Raw genomic sequence first — 22620 nt, forward strand, 5'->3', positions numbered from 1 at the left:
CAGGTGCTCCTTGTTAATGAGCAATAATATTTTGAACAATGGGCTTAAAATATTCAGCAGACCATGTTGTACACATATGTGCATCATCCAGGCTTTGTTATTCCATTTGTAGAGCACAGGCAGAGTAGATTTAGTGTAATTCTAAAGGGCCCTAGGATTTTTTGAAGGGTAAATTTGCATTGGCTTCAACTTAAAATCACCAGCTGCATTAGTCCCTAACAAGCGAGTCAGCCTGTCCTTTGAAGATTTGAAGCCAAGCATGGACTTCTCTCTAGCTATAAAAGTCCTGGATGGCATCTTCTTCCAATATAAGGCTGTTTCGTCTGCATTGAAAATTTGTTGTTTTGTATAGCCACCTTCATCAGTTATCTTAACTAAATCTTCTGGATAACTTGCTGTAGCTTCTACATCAGCACTTGTTCGCTCGCCTTGCACTTTTATGTTATGGAGATGGCTTCTTTCCTTAAACCTCATGAACCAACCTCTGCTAGCTTCAGACTTTTCTTCTACAGCTTCCTCACCTCTCTCAGCCTTTATATAGACTTGAAGAGTTAAGGCCTTCCTCTGGGTTAGGCTTTGCTTTAAGGGAATGTTGTGGTTGGTTTGATCTTCTATCCAGATCACTGAAACTTTCTCCATATCAGCAATAAGGCTGTTTTACTTTTTTATTGTTCATGTATTCCCTGGAGTAACACTTCTAATTTCCTTCAAGAACTTTTCCTGTGCATTCACACCTTGGCTGTTTGGTGCAAGAGGCCTGGCTTTTGGCCTGTTTCATCTTTCGACATGTCTTCCTCACTGAGATTAACCATTTCTAGCTTTTGATGAGAGACATGTGACTCTTCCTTTCACTTGAACACTTAGAGGCCATTTTAGGGTTATTAATTGGCCTAATTTCAATATTGTCATGTCTCAGGGAATAGGGAGGCCCGAAGAGAGAGAGACGGGGGAGCGGCTGGTCAGTGGATCACGCAGAACACACACAACATCTGTTGATTAAATTTGCTGTCTTATGTGGGCATGGTTTGTGGTGCCCCAAAACAATTACAGTGGTTAATGGTAATCAGAGATGCCTGATCACAGATCACCATAACAGATACAATAATAATGAAAAAGTTAGAAAAATTGCAATAATTACCAAAATGTGACACACAGACATGAAATGAGCACATGCTGTTAGAAAACCAGCACGGACAGACTTGCTCAATGCAGGGTTGCCACAAATTTTCGATTTGTAAGAAAAAACGCAGGATCTGTGAAATGCAGTAAAACAATGCATGCCTGTATGTAAAATGCATAGTTAAATATGGCTGATGCCTTTTTGGTCATGATCCTCTGCATACTTAGTCAAATAATATGGAGGCATGCGTCATCCTAACTCACTCTGTGGGCAATTAATTTACCTTTTTGAATTTCTGTCTTCATTCCTAAAGGAAGATTAACATCTCTGTTCCAGAATTACATTGTGACATTGAGAAAGTCCCTTATTCCTTGAGCTTTCTTCATGTGTAAACTGGGACTAATAGAGCTAATGTACTTCAGGCATGTGGTTGTGAGCATCTGGCAAGATAGTAGTGACTAGGGTTTTGAACATTGCCAAAAGTGAGCCCTGTCTGTCTGTCCCCATACCTTCATATTCCTTGGGGTGGGGGTCAGGTAGGGAGTAGAGAATGGATTGGAGGAAATGTTTAGAAGTTGTTTTCAGTCTTCACCTGCTAGTAGTTTTGTCCAAGTTTTATGATATTTGTGTTTGGGAATAGGCCTGAAAACCACAGGATGGCATTTGGATAACAAAGAAAAAGACTTTGTCAGGTATAGCAAATGGCTGTTTAGCCTCAGTACATTTTGTCACTCCTGAAGTTCAATCTAGTTTTATCCTGGTACCAGGATGAGCTAGAATAATCAGTTCTAGTCAGCATCTCTTCATGTATATTTCAGTCCTTGATGATGTTAGCTGTTGTCTAGTCAGCCCCGTACTCATGGCGACCCCATGCACGATGGAATGAAACGCTACCTGCCCAGTCCAGCGCCATCCCGATATCATTTGCAGATTGGACTATTTTGATCCTTAGGGTTTTCATTGGCTGATTTTTGGAGTACATCACCAGGCCTTTCTTCCTAGCCTGTCTTAGTCTGGAAGTTTCACTGAAACCGATTAATCTTCATAGCAACACTGAAGCCTCCATTGACAGACGGGTGGGTGGGCTGCGCATGAGGTGCATTGGCTGGAAATCGAACCTGCATCTCCCGCATGGAAAAGAAGAATTCTACCACTGACCACCATTGTTCTCTCAATCTTTATTGTTTTGTTAGTTGCCATTGAGTTGATTCTGACTCATGCTAACTCCACATGTGTGCAGAATAGAATTTCTCTGTAGGGTTTTTAAGGCTGCAACCTTTTAGAAGCAGATCGCTAGGCCTGTCTTCTGAGGCACCTCTGAGAAGGTTTGAACTGCCAACCTTTCAGCTAGTGGTCGAGCACTTAACCATTTGTGTCACCCAGCTGCTCCTCAGTCTTTATTACTAAAGAGTAATTCTGAGTTAGACTCACATCTCTAGAGCAGTTTTACTTATTTCCTTGTCTCAAGCCCCATCTCTTCCTTTCTTGTTTAGGGACAACCTAGACGTCTCCTAAGACCCAGGACAAGTTATTTAGATGTACAGTCTTAACTGGCATGCATCTAGTTCAGAAAAGTATGGATTGGTCAAGAAGTCATTTTGTTTTTTGATGCGCATTGGATAGCATTTATTGCAGAGAGGCTATAAATAGAGTAAGACCTTGTCAGGAAGGCACCATGAAAATGTTTCTTTATATATTTTCAGAGTTCTGTTTGACGTTATGGTTAAGCCTGAATGTTATTTTATCCTATATTCTTATAAAGGGTTTTTTAATTGTTACTGTTATTTTCAGTTTAGGGAGTTACTGAATTTTAAACTCGACATTTTACATGAGTAACCTTTTCTTATCATATCTTTAGAATGTTTTAGAAGAAACATTTTTTTGAAATTAAAAGTAATAAAAATTATGAAAATGTTGAATATTCTAATATTTTGGTAAAGACTAGTATTCTTAGAACAATTATGAATACCATTGCTTTGTCTTTGAAAGAAGTTTTCATGTAGTTACTACATGCCAAAGTAACTATTTGTTGTTATTTTTAGTTGCTGCCATAGGGCTGGGTTAATTAATAATACATGTATTTTAATATACAATTACAAAACTAACTTGTAAAAATCTTTCTCATTCAACTTGCCAAAATCAGTCTCTATCCCAGCGGACTCATCAGTCAAAAATCAAGTAAGTATTTTTCATAAAACCATATATGATAGATACCTGTACCTAATGGGGAAAAAGAAAAAAACAAAACCCTGTAGTTTAATATTAAGCAAGTTTGTACCCTATCGTTTTAAGTGTTTCTTAGTTTTGTCTTTTAAAATTGTTAATGGCCTTATCAAAAACTAATTCCAAGACTGTTTTTGATTAGTATTATTGTTCATACTCATACATTCCAATCCCTTCTCAACTTTAAAGTTGTTTCACCTGGTTCCATTTAATGTCACCTTTTTCATATATTAAGGAAAGCCTCTCCCAGTTAAACTGATGTTATTACATAGGTAAATAAGTTAGAAGGAAGCTTAACAAAATTGTCACTGGCCATGCCTTTTATGTTTTGAGTGAATGTTTCATAGAAACATTCTGTGTGAATTGAAAGTGATTATTGCTGAGGGCAACAACTGTTATAATGGAGGAGGAAAAAAAAAAAACAAAAACTTTGTTGCTGTCGAGTTGATTTCCGACTCATAGTGACCCTATAGGACAAAGTTAGAACTGCCCCATAGAGTTTCCAAGGAGGGCCTGGTGGATTCGAACTGCCAACCTTTTGGTTAGCAGCTGTTGCACTTAACCACTACGCCACCAGGGAAGCATCTAGCAAATACATGAGTTTATTTATAATATTTCATTAGCCATGTGTCCAAGTCATATTGTTAGGACTGTGAAAGAAAGAAACATAGGGCATTGAGTTGGAGCTTTGCATCTTCACTGAATTTCAAAGGGAGACTGAGACTTAAATTTCGTTTCTTTAATCAAGGTGCTTTTTGATATAATCACCTAAAATGACTTGGAAATGTTAAAACAATTTATTCATTTTGGTTCTGGGGAAGATACAGGATGACACTCAAGTACATAACAGACAAATTTTGACTTGCTTGGTGGCAGCAGCAGGGGAGGGCATATGATCATCAATAATAATTATGGTGTTCGGAGCATAAAATAATTCAACATTTTGTTTAATAAATATGCTTTGTACCAGGTACTATGTTTGGCCCTGGGAATATCATAGTGGTAGGATAGTTACAGCCCTGCCTCGTGGAACTTACAGTCTAGTCTAATTTGAATATGAGAATCCCCTACATTTTTAGAGCTTTCAATGGGAAAGGTACTCGGTTGGAATCTCTAGGCACTCTAGTCTTCCCATCCACCTCGAGATTGCAGGAAGGTATTGTATTTACTGTGCCTGCATGGTGAGTTAAACTTTGAATTATCCATTGTTTTAATTTTAGCTCTTTTGCTTCTACTATCTGTGCTTGGGGCTCTTTGCACCCTGCTTTAGTTAAAAGAGCTTGGAGTGTGGAGGCAGGCTGATCTGGGTCCAGTGCAGTACTGCCACTGACTGGCTCTGAGACTTTGCTTCACCTTTCTGAGCTTGTTTTCTCATCTGTGAAACGGGGATAGATGTGTTTACGTCATCTTCGTATTAGGCTAAAATGAGAATGTAAAACTTTACTGATACTGTATGATAACTATTAACTGTTTACAATAAATTTTACCTTTAATATTAGTTTAAGCAGGACAGTATTAAAGATACAGGTAAGATGCCCAGGCAGTCATGTAATAAATATTTAAATCCACTGGAAAGGTTTGGGACATCATCTACCTTACTGCTGTCTCCCATTAGTACAGGTCATAGAAAATGGGTTTTGTAAAATTATTTCTGTGAATCAACAGCTGCTTTTGCTGTTTTTTCCTCAAAGTGGAGCTCTTGTTTATGAGACTGTAGTTTTTATCTTGAGAAAACATTAAAGGAACAACTTTAAGAAAATTAATTCTGTTTTAAGTTTCTTTCTTTTTTTAATAGGTATGACTGGTATCAAACAGAATCTCAAGTAATCATTACACTTATGATAAAGAATGTTCAGAAGAATGATGTAAGTGTGGAATTTTCAGAAAAAGAGGTCAGTATAGTCATTGAACTATTTTTTTAATGTTGAGATTAAATACTACTTGAAAATATACTGTGTTACAGGATAATCTATAAAAGTTTATCTTTAACAGGATCATCTATAACAAAATATGCCATTTCTTCCTGAGATTATATGGAAATGCTAAATAAAATCTGAAGCATTGCTTTTCATTTTGAATCATTTTAAGTTTTGAGATAAGAATATATATACCGTGGGTTTATAGCTAGATGTCATTATTTTCTTTTTTTTTAGATTTGGTATTCAGAGCAGAGCTTGATTGACATTAATGAGATATATGACTTGGTTGTACTTGTGTGGTATACTCCATGAAAAAGCCTTCGTTTTTTGTTTTGAGTTGAATGCATGTCTTATAATTGATTAACCATATTAAATAAGTATGACTTCTAATAACTTTATTAGCACTTAGCAGAGAACCTTATGATACTTAAGATAGTTGTAGAACTGTATGTTGCCACATGAATAATTGTTATACGTGGTATCATTTTGTTCTTTTGTAGTGAGTTTCCTTGAGATTTAAATCCCAAATATGTGTTTTATGAAATGTTTTCTGCTATTACATTATGAGAATCCATGTGAAGGATACCAAATGAAAAATAAGATTTTTTTTTTTTTTGAGGTTCTTATCTTTAATGTGATATTCCATGTAAATGTTTAAAATAATCTGCAGCAGTATTAAAAGTCTGTAATTATATTAAGTATTTCAACCTTCATTGTATAAATTTACAAAATATGATGCTAATTTTATGGTCATTAATTGCTTGGGTGGAGCCCTGGTGGCAGAGTGGTTAAGAGCTCAGCTGCTAACCAAAAAGCTCAGCAGTTCAAATCCACCAGCCCCTCCTTGAAAACCCTATAGGGCAGTTCTACTGTGTCCTGTAGGGTCACTGTGAGTTGGAATTGACTTGATGTCAGTGGGTTTGGGTATTTTTTTTTTAGTTGTCTGCTTTGGTGAAACTTTCTTCTGGAGAGGATTACAATTTGAAACTGAGACTTCTTCATCCTATAATACCAGAACAGAGCACATTTAAAGTACTTTCAACAAAGGTAAGATTTTTGAAAAGGGTTGTTTCTAGTAATATTATAACACTGATGAACTAACACCTGTGTGATTATAAGCTTAAAAGTAAGTGTGGATCCTTCCAGCCACATATCTTTAAAAATATAAGAGATAACTAACTAAGAGCAATAATTCATTTTTTTTAATTGTAAGTATATAGGTAACAAAACATTTGCCATTTCAGCAATCTTCATATGTACAGTTCAGTGACATTAATTATGTTCATCATGTTAGCAATAGTTTTTTAGTATCAGGTTTTTTTTTTTTTTTCCCAAAAAATTCTAGGACAGTGGAGTGTAAAAATTCACTTAGGTTGAGTCTTGTTTGTGTATTTATTAAGATTAATATATTCTCAGTAAAGATGTTTTTAAAAAGGTAGATATAATAATGTACTTCCCTTTAAGATTTGATACTGATAGTGTCGTCTTCTAATGAACTGGTCAAGTTTGGTCTGTTTTGATACACGAATACTTTTCTCACCCTTGCTCATACAGTTAAAAATACAAACTACTATGAAGATTCATCTGCCTTTTTTTTTTTAAGCTGAATTTTAGGTTACGTTATTATTAGGGAATAATGAATAAATTGTAGTTTGAGTAGCTATATAGTTTACAGGTCCTTTATATTTTCAAAAGGAAAGAAAAAGGTAGAATAGAATTATAATTCAGGGAATATTAAATATCAGTCAATATGTAGGCAGTAGTATAATTTCTTGGGAAAAATTCTTCTAGTTCTTTGCCCTCTGAGTTTAGACTAGTGACAAAATGATTGTAGCCCTAAATTTTTAGCGTCTGTTAAGAGGGATATGGGCTAAATGAGCTCTGAAATCCTTTTCAGCTCTAAAATTGTGTGATGGTATAGGATAAATGAGTTAGTGGGAATGAACAAATAGGTAGACTTTTTCCATTACTATTTCTCCTTTGTACACATTTCTTGCAGCATATTATGCTGTTGACTGTTGAGTTTAATTGTAAGGACATGTGAGTTTTCCTGTTAGGAAATAGGATCAGGGTTGGCCTGTGTCATGGAGAATGGTAACTGGACCTGCAGAAAGAAGAGACAGCTGCAGAGGGTTGGCACAGGAAGTAGGAAGTAAAGAAGCAGTAGTATTTTGCATTTAGTTAAAAGAATCTGCCCTTTTCTTTTTGTTTTTTTCCAAAGATTACAGAGAACAAAACTATTTAGTTATGAGGCAGAAATGTCTAACAGTTGTTTAGGAGAGTTGAGAGAGAAAAGGGATGAAGTCTTACCAAGATTTTTGTCTGTCATTGACCCCGTCCACATAGTATAGAGTTTGTTTAATAAAAGAATTTTTAGATAAAGTAATCAGATGCAAAACTGTAGGTAGATTTGGGAGGGAGATGAGTCAGAAAATTATGAGTTTGGAATTTTTGTATGTATTTCTATCAAGAGGTTGTTAATGCATGTCCATTTGATGTAATTTAAATGTAAACTGGTTTGAGTGAATAGATGGTAAATGTCTTATGAATTTGTATTATTTAACCACCCCATTTACTTACGTATGGAGGAGTAGTATTACGGTAAATACACAAATCTCTGTGGCTAGAATGGTGGCTCTTAACTAAGCACTATGTCATATCTTGATTCTTTATTCTTTTAATCTTCTGGGTGCTTGTTGCTTCTAACCAGCCCTTACTCCCCCTACTGTGTTCCCACAGTGCCTTTTTTTGTGTGTGTTCCCTCCCCCCTTTTTAAAATGCTTCATAACTACTATTCTTCCTTGTATAATAGTTGTTTATATATACATTTTATTTCCCTGGCTTTTCTGTAAGTCCTTTGAGGAGAATAATTGTCTTATTTGGGTCCTTAAGTGTACCCCAGTTAGGGTTGCTAGATGAAATACAGGATGTCCAGTTAACTTTGTATTACAGGTAATATGAGTATGTTCCTTGCTGTATTTTGATTTTGCTAAATTTGCCAACTCTAGCGTACTGCTTTGTACATAGTGGTTTCTTAGTAATAATTATAAGTAAATGAGTCTAAATTAGATTCTGATATTAGTCCTATGAAGTTGACAGGGAAAGTATCTCATTCTCAATTTTATAGGTAAAAAACAAAAAAAAACTGAGGTTCATGAACTTTCAGTGCCTTCCCCAAGTTCACATAGGTACTAAATTGTTCAGCCTGTCCCAGAAGGAATACCATGACTTCTAACTGCCAACCAAAGCTAGTGCTTTTTTGCTTAGGTTTTTCTAAGTTCTGGATTGAAGACTGGGATGTTGAATTGTATTCTAAAGGATTCTAAAAAGGTTGATTATTTTTCTTGTCCTTATACCATTAAACTATATTTTATGGTAAACATATTGTGAAATAATTTTTCTTAATTATATCTTAATAATGAAATCTTTGAATCATTTCCTTTTTCATACAGCAGAGGGAGACAGTGTTAAATATTGAAAATCTTTCTCTGGGTTCCTGGGGCTTATTTAGTGATGACACTGAGAAGGAAAAGTGCTGAGATAATTTACCTTTCATGTGTATTCGCATGTCTTGAATCCTTTGTGTGAATTGAGAAAAGGATGCATTTTGCTTAGGAGAATCTACTTAAAATGAAAAATTCTATAAAATGTGTGTGGTTTTTAAAACATCTGTTTCTTTTTTGCTTTTGAGAATTCTGTTGTCTTTCCCACCTTCAAGGTTGAATGAATATTTGCATATCAATGTATTGGTTAAGTGTTATTAATTTGAGTGGAAGTATAATTTGCAATGAAAATACAAAGAGTTAAAACCCTTAAATTAATGATATAGTGTTTAACTACGTATTTAACAATTAAATATCTAATATGTATTTTGTAAGCTAGAATTCATATTTTTTTAGTATCTTTTTTACCAGCTTTCGTGTCTACCTGCTAATCCATTTTCTTTATTAAGAAACTTTAGGGTTTTTTTTGTTCCATCTTGTTAATTTCATGACAGCATTCTTTGGTCATAATTGTGGGATTTTGAGTTCAATGTAGAAAAAGCTAGGCTGTGAAATACTTATTTTAAATATTAACATTCATTCCCTTTAAATAAAAACCAGAATTCTCAAAATCCTTTGGAGTAAATTTGCTTTTCTGGAAATGTTCTTGTATTCCTATTGTTAGTCAATTTTTCTGTGTTATACCAATGTAAAAGATGAAGGCTTTTAACTGGAATGACTGGAAAATTAAAATCATCTGTCTTTCCTTAGAGACTGAATAGTTCCCATGTCCCCTATTTACCACTTAAAATTTAAGAAGTTTTAGAGTAAATTCTTGTTGTTAATATACATAGAATAATCTCAGTGATGATGTACTGGAGTGGGGGTGTCTGGGCATGATGCTACTATGGGTTTTTTATTTGTTTTCTGTTGTTGTTTTTGATACAGTGGTGGTAATGGTGATTTTTTTTTTAAATTGAATTAGTTACTGGAGTATATCACTTGTAGATATTGGAATCTTCTTTTCATTTATCTTCAGAGGAAAATACTTCTGCCACACATCCTGTTCTGTGGCTGCCTTTTTAAACTTAGTCATGTATTGTGGATATTTTTCCATACCCTTAAATATGCAATAGCAAAGGATTCCAGTGTGTGCATGTACTACAGCTCTTTTATCCAGTCGTGTATTATTTGGCCTGTGGAGAGAGTTACATAGTAGCTAACATTTTTGACTGTTCTTGTCATATCCAGGCATGGTGCTATGTATTATCTTATGCAATCCTCACAGTCACTGTATGATAGAGGTGTTTTTACTCCATTTTACAGGTATGGAAACCGAACACAGAGATGTTAAGTAATTTACCGAAGTTTATTAGCTAATTATGATGACGATATTGATAATAGCATTTAGTTGTTGGTTATTTGCCAGACAGTGCTATGATCTTTTCATGTTGTTATGTTGTTAGTTACCTTCGAGTTGGCTCTGACTCATGGCGACCTTATGTATAACAATGAAATCTGTGCCCAGTCCTGCACCATCTTCATGATCATTGGTAGGTTTGAGTCCAGTGTTGTGACTGTTGTGTCAGTCCATTTCATTGAGGGTTTCCCTGGTTTTCTTTGGCCCTCTGCTTTATCAGATGTGTTATGTTTTCCTAGCAATTGGTCTTTCCTGATGACATGTCCAAAGTAAGCGAGTTGAAGTCTCGCCGTCCTCACTTCTAAGAAACATTCTGGTTGTATTTCTTCTAAGACTGATTTGTTCCTTCTTCTGGCAGTCCACAGTGTATTCAGTATTCTTTGCCACCACCCCAGTTTGAACCCACCAATTCTTCTGTCTTCTTTTTTCATTATCCAACTTTCACATGCATATGAGACTTCTGAAAAGACCTTGGCTTGGATCAGATGCACCTTAGTCATCAAAATGACATCTTTGCTTTTTAAAGCGTTAAAGAGATCTTCTGCAGCAAATTTGCCCAATCCAGTACGTCATTTGATACATGGTCTCATTTAATCCTCACGGGAATCTTAATAGGCATTATTGTTATTCCCATTGTATAGGAGGAACTGAGGCTCAGTGAGATTTTTAATGGTCATGGTCATATATCCAACAAGTGGCACTTGTTTGTGATTCTTTTTATTCTAGTTAAAAACCACAACAGATTGTTTTTTGTCTTGTTCTCCACTCCTGCTTCTTTCTGAAGAAAACAGTAAAGCTTCTAGTTAAAAAATAACTTCTGCCAAGTTATTTTATCTCCCTTAGCCTTGGATCCCTCCTCTCTAAGATGTGGATGCTAATCTGCTTTTATGGGGTTGTTGTATTAAGGGAGGTGATGTATGTGAAGCACTTAGCACACGGGGTGTATAATAAGTGCTCAATAAATTACTGCTGTGATTATGATTTTTTAAAATCTTGATTGTTTAGATTTTTATTCAGGCTGTAAAAGCATTAATGCATATCATTAGATTTGGAGAAGTATAAGGGAGTTGAGAAAATAATCAGTCTCGTGACCAATGACATCTTGGCATACTTCTTCCTAGGCAACTAGATATCTTCTAGTAGGTACTTAGGTCTGTCATTACATATGACACATACTGCAGTTTTTTCTTCATGGGAATGTTTCTCATCAGTTCTAGAAGAGAACAGGTACAGTGTCATTAAGTACTAGCACAGAGCCTGGCTCAGCACCAGTTACTAGTTGCCGCTGAGTCAGTTTCTGACTCATGGCAACCCTATATGTGTGCGAATAGTGCTGTGCTCCATAGGGTTTCATTGGCTGATTTTTTGGAAGTAGATTGCCAGGCCTTTCTTTTAAGGCATCTCTGGGTAGACTCGAACCTCAGCCTTTCAGTTAGCAGCTGAGTGTGTTAACTGTGTGTACCACCCAGGGACTCAGTCTCAGAGTAGGCACTCAGTACAATATTTGAACGGAGCTGTTAGAATTCTGGAGAATACTTTATAGTTCCTCCTCCTCCATTTATTGCATCCATCTTTTACATTTTTAAAAATGATTATAAAACAATTTGAGTGTAAAAATAAAGAAGGTAGATACATTAGTCTGGCCTCAGGCAGGAAGACCAAGCTACTCTGTGACTGGGTAAAGGGTTTGATATAGCAATTAAGTATGCAAAGAACTGGGTAAGAGAACCTCAGGAAGACTTTAATTTGAAGGTAGAGGAATGATTGTTTGATGTTGACAGCCTTGAAACAGATGGTTCTAAAAAATTAGCCAGAAAAAAAGTTTGCCAGTGAACTGCCACCATTACCTTGTCTTTGGGAAAGATCTCTTCACTGTTAGTCTGTAGCAGAAAGTGGGAGAGCCTGCTAACCGCTTCCTACAAAGGCCACATCGATGCCATTACTGCCTGGGCATAATGACTTCTCCCTTCTTTTCCAAATCCGTTGAGTTCCTTTCATTGAAAAACCCCAGCAGACTTTTCCATGCAGAGGAGACCTTAGAGGTGGATGATAGTACAAAGTATTTTGGCATAAATGAAATTAGAGTGGCTTATTAGTGATTGCAATAAACATTTGAAATTGGACTAGTGGTAATTCTAGAAATATTTGCCAGAATCAAGACTTGAAGCTTCATTTTTAAAAGCATATAAAAGCATTGAAAGTGAAGTAGGTGTAAAAAGGAATTCAAGAAAATTTGTCTTCACTCCTCCCTTTCCACCTTTTTAAAAAAGCTGCTTAAATGGTTCTTTACATGCAGCTATTTTAATGAATTAAGTATAATTTGAAGTTCAGGTCAGCATGTCTGTTGAAACTGGTTGTTATTAAGAGCCTTGTTTTTTGGCTTTATAAAGGCCTCTTTGTTCATAATTCTGCACAGCTTTTCAGGTTATAGTGGCTTTGAGTTAGATCCAAGTGCTAGTTTGTGCTGCTCTTCGAGTAAAGCAAGGAACTTTTTTATAGACAATGCATTGTACAAGAACATGAGGTGAAACAGCATGTGGCTGAGTTTAGTAAGGATAGTGCTGATTTGCACACTGCTTTCTAGGCCTTCATTTCCACATTAGTTGAAAAATAAGAGAGCAAATGCATTTTTAAATTTTGGGGTGATATTAAAGCCCTTTTCATTAACTGTAGCTGTGTCATTGTCAGCTATTGGATTTGTTTCTCCTTTTGATAAATATCCCAGTAGTGACAGCTTACGGTAGGCAGAGTAACCTCACTTAATATTGTAGATGAGAAAATATTGGTGCTACTTTATAAAAATTAATCACAGATCAGGGAATTCTAGAGGCTCTTGTAAAATACTTGTTTTTATTTATGTAGAATTTAAACATAAAAGTTATGTTGAAAGCATTATACTTTTTGCCCTGTCCCAGTGACATTTGCTTCATTTTTTTTCCTTACTGTGAAAACAATTACCTTTGTTATATCTCTGTGTTCCTAAGACCACCACTCCCTCATACCATCACTTCATATCTGATTGAGAATATTGATGGTTTTTTCTATGTTGGTGCTTGTTAAGGTCTTTTAAAGTGCAAACTTTAAGTGTTTTCTCACTACAAATGCAGTTGGTAGAAAGATTACCAGAGGATACGAATTTAAATGATTCATTTGATACAAAGGAATAAAAGGACCAAATAATGAATAGACTTCTCTTTTTGTAAATCTATCTTTTGATATTTTTTTCTGTTTATAAAAGTAATGATCCTTCTTGTAGAAAACAGGATTAGAATATAAAATTCTAATTACATCCTCAATCTGCATAATGATGTTTATTAATTATATTTACGTTAATATTTTCACTAAAAACGCTAGGTTTTGCCAGGCTAAAAATGAGAGTGAGAACATTATTTGAGAAAGGAAAACAAAAGGTAGATATGAGTGCTATTTAACTAGGTGTTAGGAGTAAGGGTAAACTCTAGGGGACCAGCCTTGATTAGAGAGTGTCTTAGTCATCTAATGCTGCTATAACAGAAATACCACAAGTGGATGGCTTTAACAAAGAGAAGTTTATTCTCTCGTAGTCCAGTAGGCTATAAATCCAGATTCAGGGCGTCAGCTCCAGGGGAAGGCATTCTCTTATCTGTCAGCTCTGTAGGAAGGTTCTTGTGATGCATCAGTCTTCTCTTGGTCTGGGAGCTTCTCAGCGCAGGAACCTCAGGTCCAAAGGACATGCTCTGCTCCCGACACTGCTTTCTTGGTGGTATGAGGTTCCCCTATCTCTCTGCTTGCTTCTCTTATATCTCAGAAGAGATTGGCTTAAGACACTATCTGATCTTGTAGACCTCATCAAATATAACTGCTACTCATCCGTCTTACTACATCATAGTGATAGAATTTACAACACAGGGAAATCACATCAAATGACAAAATGGTAGACAATCATACAATACTGGGAATCATGACTTAGCCATGTTGACATATTTTTGGGGGCACAGTTCAATCCATGACAACATAAGATAGGCTATTCCAAAAACAACCAAAGCAGTTGCTGTTGAGTTGATTCTGACTCATGGCGACCCCATGTGTGCAGAGTAGAAGTGCATTCCATAGGGTTTTCCAGGCTTTGACTTTTGGAAGCAGATTGCCAGACGTTCTGAGGGGTCTCTGGGTGGCTGTGGAATCACCAGCTTTTCGGTTAGTAGCGCTAAGTAGTGCTTAACCATTTGTGCTACTCAGGGACTCCAAATATGCTATTAGGATGTTGTTTTTCATTTTAATAAGTGAACTTATTAGCCTAGCGTTCAGTAGTTCTTCATAGTCTGCCTTCTATCTTTATTTCCATCTGTATTTTTCACTACGCTAACATAAATCCTAGACTTGAGACAAATTGACCTTCTCTGTCCTTCTTGATGCACTATGCCCTTTAGTTGTAGGCCGTTCCGTTTACCTCTGGAGACCTACTCCCACTCTTGGAAGTGCTTCTACCTCTCCGAGCTCTTCAAGGTGCCTTGAAATGTTTCCTGTTGCAGCCAGATGTGATCTCTCCTGCATTCTTAGAACATTTATGCCTAATCCTTACCTATCGACTATATCTTTATCCAACAATTTGCATTTATGACAATGATAAAAAAAAATCTATTATCAGACTATTTTGCACATTAACGACGTACATCTGGCAGTAATGAATGCCAAGGTACGAAGTGAGAGTAACGCTGACTGTGATAGTTAAGGTTTTGTGCCATGTTGGCTGGGCCATGATTCTCAGTGGTTTTGGCAGTTGTGTAATGATGTAATTTGGCAGTTAAGTAATGATGTGATCATCCTCCATTTTGTGATGTGATGTGGTCATCCTCCATTTTTGCATAATGCTGATTTTTGTAGAACGGCCTCATCTTTGGAACCTAACCATGTCAGTAAGTGATGAGGGGGTGTATTTGTCTCTTGAATAACTTTCTTCAAGCATCTCACATACTTCCAGTTGGTGAGGTACCTGTCTTTAATATTTTAAAAATCCCTCATACCCCTGAAGGCAATACTTTGCTCATAGTGGGTGTTCAGTAATTATTTGTTGAATGAATGATTGTAAAAATATTAGCGTTAGTTGTATTTTAATACAATGAAATAAATCTTTCCATTCTAAAACACATTAATGTGCATGTAAGTATAGTGGTTTGTTTAGAACAGGGTTTCTCAGTGGTGGCATTATTGACATTTCAGGCTGGGTAATTTTTTTGTTGTGAGGATCTGCTGTGCTGTGCATTGTAGGATGTTTAGTAGCATCCCTGGCCTCTACTCACTAGTTGTCGATAGCGCCTCCAGCCCTACCACCACCCAAGTTGTAACAACCATTAATGTCTCCAGGCTTGCCAGATGTCCCCTGGGAGGCAGAATCACCCTTAGTAGTCACTGCTTTAGAAGAAAAACACGTGGATTTCAAGACTTAATTGCAGCTTAGTCTGTGCATTGTATTTGAAGGGTGAATTTTAAGTGTAGAAACAAAGATAACTGTTTCATAGTTCTTCAAATTTAGCTTTGTTTAATTTAAAGAAACTATGCCAAGGACACTTAATTCTTACAAAAGTTTGGTGACTTAAGAAAGTTGTGTTTTTAAACTCCTTTGTGTATTTTACATTGAGTAATGGATTTTATTTGATATTTTCTACAGATTGAAATTAAAATGAAAAAGCCAGAGGCTGTGAGATGGGAAAAGCTAGAGGGGGAAGGAGATGTGCCTAAACCAAAACAGTTCATAGCAGGTTTGTTTTCTGGCCTTGATGACCTTTAAATTCATAAATTGTGTTCAAATTAAATAGCATAGAGTATTTGTTCTACTTTCATTATTTATGTTTCCAAGATAAGATACACTGAGTATAATAAGGTTGCTGTATAATGAATACAAAGTAGCTTTTTTTAAAAAATGAAGATTCTTCTTAAATTCTTATGAATACAAAATGAATGGCAACAAAATCCTAGATGGAGTTGGGATTTACTGTTTACTGGGTCAGTTTATGACATCAGTTGGAGGTTGTTTGTTGACCTTTCGTAGTTGCTTCCCTTTGGGTTGTAAGTGAATTAGTAGTTTTCCCTGCTAACATTTCCCCCTTCCTCCTACCCTTCGTTTATTCATTCATTTCTGTTCCTTCTGCTGATTTTGTCTGCTATAATTTCCTGGAATCTAGCACATTGGATACTGCTAATTTAAAGATGGAATTTTAAGCATATGCAATGAGCAGGTAGGCTACATTTTTTGTAATGGAATAATTGTAGGATATTCTCAGAACTATAAGATTGTATTTTACAGAAATAGCCTCATTAATGAATGGAGTTTTTTTTTTTTTTTTTTTTTTAAATTAGAGCTAGTGCTCTGATTTGGTGACTGAAACAAGATAACACTGTTTTCAGCTACTTTTAGGTTTTGACTACATTCTTCTATAACAGAAAACACTATCTTTGTGGCAGCTTCTTTGAAAACACTGAGTTATCCAATAAATATAAGTCTACTTATCTATCCTTTTTATTTTGAAATAATTTCCGATTCACTTAGAGGTTGCAAAACTAATAGTTCTTGTGTACCTCTCACCCAGATTTTCCCAATGAGAACATCTTAACTAACCATATTATAATTAGCAAAACCAGGAAATATAACATCAACAGATAATTTTAAGGACTGAAGTATTTCAGGCTGGTACCTAAAGGATTTAATTAAGCTGCTGCTTCACATTTTATTTGAAAGACATAGTAAGAATGTTACCTGCCTCTCTTGGGACTGACTCCCCAGAGGTATTTTGGTTGAGGTTTATATATAGCTCAAAGCATTTTTTTTTTTTTAAGATACTTTAAATGTAGTATCTCACTTAATCTAAACAACAGTAGGCAGCCCAGTATTATTGTTCTTGTTTTACAGGCTCAAAAAGATTAAACAACTTGGTTAAGATCACCCAGTGGTTGTCATTGTCTGGGACTAAAACCTAGGTCTTCAGAGTAGGGGTCTGGTTCTTCTGTGAACTCCATTTGATACTGCTTGTCGCTGCATTTTCTAAGAATGGATGCAGTCTCTGCTGACATGAGTATCTTTGCAGTTATTTGATATATTGTGAATGAGCACAAAAGTTAGGTTATCCATCTTTTCAGCAGTTCATCATCTATCACCTACAGGGGTTAAGGTTTTTCTGACATTAAATATAAAATTTTTTTTTAGTATTACAGTTTAAAAAGTTTCTAAACTCAAAGCCTTCTTCAGGATGTTATTCTTCCTGTCCTGTTACATTTTTGTAACAAATTAATATGCTTGTCAGATTCCTGTGTACTGCAAGCTGGAGACGGCAGATAAGGGCAATTCACTTAAGCTATCTGTGCTGGTTTTCTTATCTGTAAGATGGAGATTAGAACCTCTGTTCCCACCTTTCTTGAGAGTCAGTGTTAGGATTAATTAAATCTATGTTTCCTATATTTTGAATTTACCATGGCATGTATTTTTGTTTGTTTATCTGGTAACTAGTGAAAATGTATAGAGATAGAGATGATTAGTGGTAGAAGGAAGATGGATAGAGTTTTAAACAGTATACTTGCTCTGAACAGAGTTTTTTGTTTCTTTTTGAAGGGGGATGGACAAGGGGCTAGTCGGCTTACAGGTGAAGAGAAAGGATGGAAAAACAGAATTAACCATTAGTAGTTTCTCAGCTATTTTGAGGAAAGGGATATAGAGAGGCAGGCAGTATTGGAGGAGGGACATTTAGATTAGGATTATGTCCTAATAGACTAGTTAGGAAACTTGGAATCAGGTTTTTAAAAAGCTCTATAGATGCACTTTCAAATATAGTGACCACTAGTTCCATGACCCTTTTGAACACTTGAAATGTAACTAGTTCAAATTAAAATATGCTGTAAGTGTAAAATGTAATGCCAGATTACAAAGACTTAGTATGAAAAAAAGGATGTAAAATATCTTAATATTTTTATGTTTATCTCATGTAGAAAAGGTATTATTTTGGATGTATTAAGTTTAATAAAATATATTATTAAAACAAATTTTACTTGTTTTATTAATGTGGCTACTGGAAAATCTTAAATTACATATGTGGCTCACATTTGTGGCTTCCATTATAATTGTCATTGAACAGAGCTGCTATAGTTACTAGGTCAGCTAGTTATTTTTTAATTACTTATATGACTTTCTTGCCAAGATCTTGATTGTCTTGGTCTTCGGGGCAGCCTTGGAGGTGCCCTGAGCCACTGAACCACTAACCTCTGTGGCTGCAGTGAACCTCCATTTACTCCAGTATGCCCTGCAAGTACTATTATTTTCTAAATATGCATTGCACTCGATCAAGTAGTATTTTTCAACATTCAAAGATTTCTGATATCTCCTATTGAAGTAATCTTATATTTTTAATGTGGGGAGAGGATGTAGTCTTAATTCACTGTCAAGTGACATGGATGATGATTTATATTTTCAGTGTATTTCTAGTCTGAAAAGATACTTGAGTACCTGAGAAAAAGTCACATTTTAAACATCCGTTAAAATCCTGTTTACAAGAGAAAATTCTAAATGAAGCATCTTTTTTTAAAAAACAAAGTTTTTATTTTTAGAATAGTTTGTAATATCTTTGCAGCCTTTCTGTAAGTTTAAAAGCACCCATATACCTCTCACCGTTTTGCCCATTTTCTCCTATTATTAATGTGATGGATCTGTCTTTAATTTTGCATACTGTACCATAAGTTTATCCTTCATTGAATTTTTTTGCTCAGAAGTAGTTCCCAGATTTTACATTGTGCTGATTCCATTTTTACTAGTGTAAATCTAGTTATTGATGTATATATCAGAAAGACACTTTTACAAACATGAAATTCAGTGACCTAAAGTATTTGCTAAGATGTTCTATACACCATGACTACAAAGGTTACATATCCTTAACATGATCAAAACATGTTGATTAATCACTTTTGCCTTCTTATTTCACAGATGTGAAGAACTTATATCCATCATCATCTCATTATACAAGAAACTGGGATAAATTGGTTGGTGAGATCAAAGAAGAAGAAAAGAATGAAAAGTTGGAGGGAGATGCAGCTTTAAATAAATTGTTTCAACAGATCTATTCAGATGGTTCTGATGAAGTGAAACGTGCCATGAACAAATCATTTGTAAGAACATAAACTTTTTTTTCAAACATTGTGGCAGTAAATTTCAGAAGTTTTAAAAGTAAGAATGATAAATAGGTAATTGAGACCAAATTGCATGCACTATAGCTGGGAGACCTTTTGGAATAGGCTTTGTCTGAACATTTCTTCTTGCTCTAAGCTTGGAATAATTATTGAGGAAGTTGGAGGCTTGTGACTGCATATTGTGGACGTTATGAGAAACAAGTGGTTTACTCCAAATAAATATTTATTAACGGAGTTAGAACTTGGAAGGCTAAGAAATACCAAGGTTACAGTGGGTGATGTGGAGTTACCCCAGTTGGATTTATCACAGTAGCTGAATGAATTTCCAACCAGTATTTATCTCGTAGAATCATAGTTTCAATTCCAGAGATGAAAATATAGAGGGAAACCTCCAGAAGCGTTTGACAAGTAGAAGGTGCACGTTAATTATTCATTGGTTTGTTAATAATTTATCTGTTGATTAGGAAAATTCAGGCTTTTTGCCGGGGCAGCATAAATATGGCCTGAATTGGACTTTAGGTTCTTAGATTTTAGTGACAGGTCATCACTGTAGAACAATGTAGATTATTTTGCTTGAAGATGTAAGTTTTTTTTTACCAGTAGCTCTGGAAATGTCACTGCCTTTTTTCCAAGGCATTTATATTTAAAGTAACTCCCCCCTAAAAAATCAAATCATAGCAACCCCATAGGGTTTCCAAGGCTGTAAGTCTCTACAGAAGCAGACTGCCACATCTTTCTCCTGCGGAGCCACTGGTGGTTGCAGACTGATGACCTTTTGGGTAGCAGTCGAGCGCCTTGACCACTGTGCCACCAGGGCACTCAGTATATTTAAAGTAGAAAGTTAAAATTAATATATAATAATTAAAAGTAATGGTTAATAAGTGTGATTGAGGCTCAGATATTCCACATATGTAAAATAATGTGGTAACTGGTCATGATTGTACTTTTCATAGAGACATCCCTTGTATCCTTTACCTGTTTTTTCCCAATGGTAACATCGTGCAAAACTGTAGTACAATATCACAACCATGATATTAACACATAGGTAAGATATAGAACATTTCCATTCCCGCAAGGATTTTTCTCCTTTTTAAAAAAAAATTTTATTGTGTTACAGGTGAAAGTTTACTGAGCAAGTTAGTTTCTCATTCCACAAATTGTATACTAAGTGTTCCATGACGTTGACTGCAATCCCCACACTGTCATCACTCACCCCGTTTCCGCCCTGGGTTCCCCATTTCCTTTCATCTGGTTTTCCTACCCCTTCCTGCCCTCCCATCTCTACTTCTGGGCAACTGTTGTCCGTTTGGTCTCGTGTAACTGTTCTGCGGAGCACATTATTTTCGGGTGGTGGTATTTATTTTCTAGGCCTGTCTGTTGCTTGACTTGGAAGGTGGTTTCTGGGAATGGCTGCAGGTCCAAGTCAGAGGGGCGTCCTAGGGCCATAGTCTTGGGGGTTCCTCTAGTCTCTTTTAGGCCAATAAGTTTGGTCTTTTTTTATGAATTTGATTTTTTGTTCTACAATTTTTTCGCACTCTGTCCAGGACCCTCTGGTGTGATCCCAGTCAGAGTGGTTGGTAACGATAGCCAGGCACCATCTAGTTATTCTGGTCTCAGGGTCATGTAGGTTGTGGTGCTTGTGGTCTGTTAGTCCTTTGGACTAATTGCTCCCTTGAGTCTTTGGTTTTCTTCACTCTCCTTTACTCTGGATGGGAAGAGACCACTAGTTGTGTTTTAGTTGGCCGCTTGCAAGATTTTAAGACTCCAGACACTACTCATCAATGTAGGTTGTAGAACATTGTTTTTATGCACTATGCCAGTTGACATAGATGTTCCCCAAGTGTATGGTCTTTAGCCTTCAAGCCTATTATCTTTGTCCCAGTAGATGTTTGATTGTGCATAAGAAGTTTTCATGACTGTGCACTTTGTGTGTTCTGTTGTCTAAGTTAGTATACATATAACAATACAAACATGTATGTAGAGATGCCACAACCTAACCTGTATCTGCAGGTAGGTGTGCTCCCTTACATCCTCCTACACCTCTTTAGCATATCTGTCTACTTATGTATCCCTTTATAAATTATTGTTCGTCAGTGCTGTTGTTGCAAGATTGCCTGTGTTATGGTAATTGCCATAGTTGCCCTTTGTTCTTGTGTTCCTTTCAGTGTCTTCCTTTGCCTTTGTCATTATTGTGCTGATTTCCCCTGTATAGTGTATTGCCTTTCTCTTCACCAATATTACCTCGTGTCTTCTATTTAGTAATTTACACTTTCTTCCTCTCCCTTCTTTGGTAACCATCAAAGAATGTTTTTTTCTGTCTTTTCTTTTTTTAAATAAAGGTTTTATAGTGTCACATCTTACATACAAGTCCTTGACCCATATTGAATTAATTTTTGTATAAAGTGTATAAGACTTAGGTCATAGTTTTTGTTGTTGTTGTTGTTTATGTGTCCAGTTGCTCCGTCACCATTTAAATTACTTATGCAACTTTGTAAAAAATCAGTTGAGCATGTTTGTATGGTCTCTTTGTGGGTTCTCTGTTCTGTTTCATTTGATCCCTGTCCTTCCCACAATTATAGCTTCATTAGTGTAGCTGTCTCTAAGGTATTGAATTTGAGCAGACTCATTCTTCTCACTTTGTTTTCTTTTGCAGAACTATTTTGCCTTTTGATACAAATTTTAGAATAACTTTGTCTATATGTACAAAAAAATGTTGAAATTTTGATAGGTATTCTGCTGAACCACTTAATTTGAGAAGTAGCATTCCAATCCATATATTTAAATCTCTGATTTCTTTCATAAGTGTTACGTAATTTTCAGCATAAGTTCTGTACATGTTTTGTTAGATTTACATCTAAGTATTCATTTTTTGAGTGATTGTAAGTGGTATTGTATATTTAATTTCAGTATCCACATGTTCATTGCTAGTTGGTTTTTATATGTTTGTCTTATAGCCTGCTATCATGCTGAACTCACTTATTCATTCTAGGAGGCTTCTTTTTTTTCTAAGATTTCTTTGGACTTGCTATGTAAACAGTCATGTCATCTGCAAATATAGTTTGTTTCTTCCTTTCTGATCTGTATTTTTATTACTTCCTTTTCTTGCTATATTGCACTAGCTAGAATTTCTAGCGGTACGTTGAAATAAGAGTGGTGAGAGTAAACATCCTTGCCTTGTTCCCAGTCTTTGGGGGAAAGCATTATTTTTCACCATTAAGCATAATGTTAGCTGTAGATTTTTTGTTTGTAAATGTACTTTATCAAGTTGAGGAAGTTCCCTTTTATTCATATTTTTCTGAGAGTATTTAT

At 35.7% G+C, this 22620-nt stretch overlaps 1 protein-coding gene across 1 annotated transcript in view; it reads left to right on the forward strand.

Moving 5' to 3' along the window:
• Positions 1-22620, forward strand: part of SUGT1 (SGT1 homolog, MIS12 kinetochore complex assembly cochaperone) — a 78401-nt gene that overhangs the window by 35308 nt on the left and 20473 nt on the right. The window contains exons 8-12 of the mRNA XM_023731653.1: positions 3264-3298; positions 5139-5235; positions 6202-6309; positions 15812-15902; positions 19109-19290. Of these exons, the coding sequence (XP_023587421.1) occupies positions 3264-3298; positions 5139-5235; positions 6202-6309; positions 15812-15902; positions 19109-19290 (513 nt within the window). The remainder of the gene's footprint in view (positions 1-3263; positions 3299-5138; positions 5236-6201; positions 6310-15811; positions 15903-19108; positions 19291-22620) is intronic.

The sequence above is a fragment of the Trichechus manatus genome, unplaced genomic scaffold (assembly GCF_000243295.1).
Source record: "Trichechus manatus latirostris isolate Lorelei unplaced genomic scaffold, TriManLat1.0 scaffold00044, whole genome shotgun sequence".
Taxonomy (NCBI): Eukaryota; Metazoa; Chordata; class Mammalia; order Sirenia; family Trichechidae; genus Trichechus; species Trichechus manatus.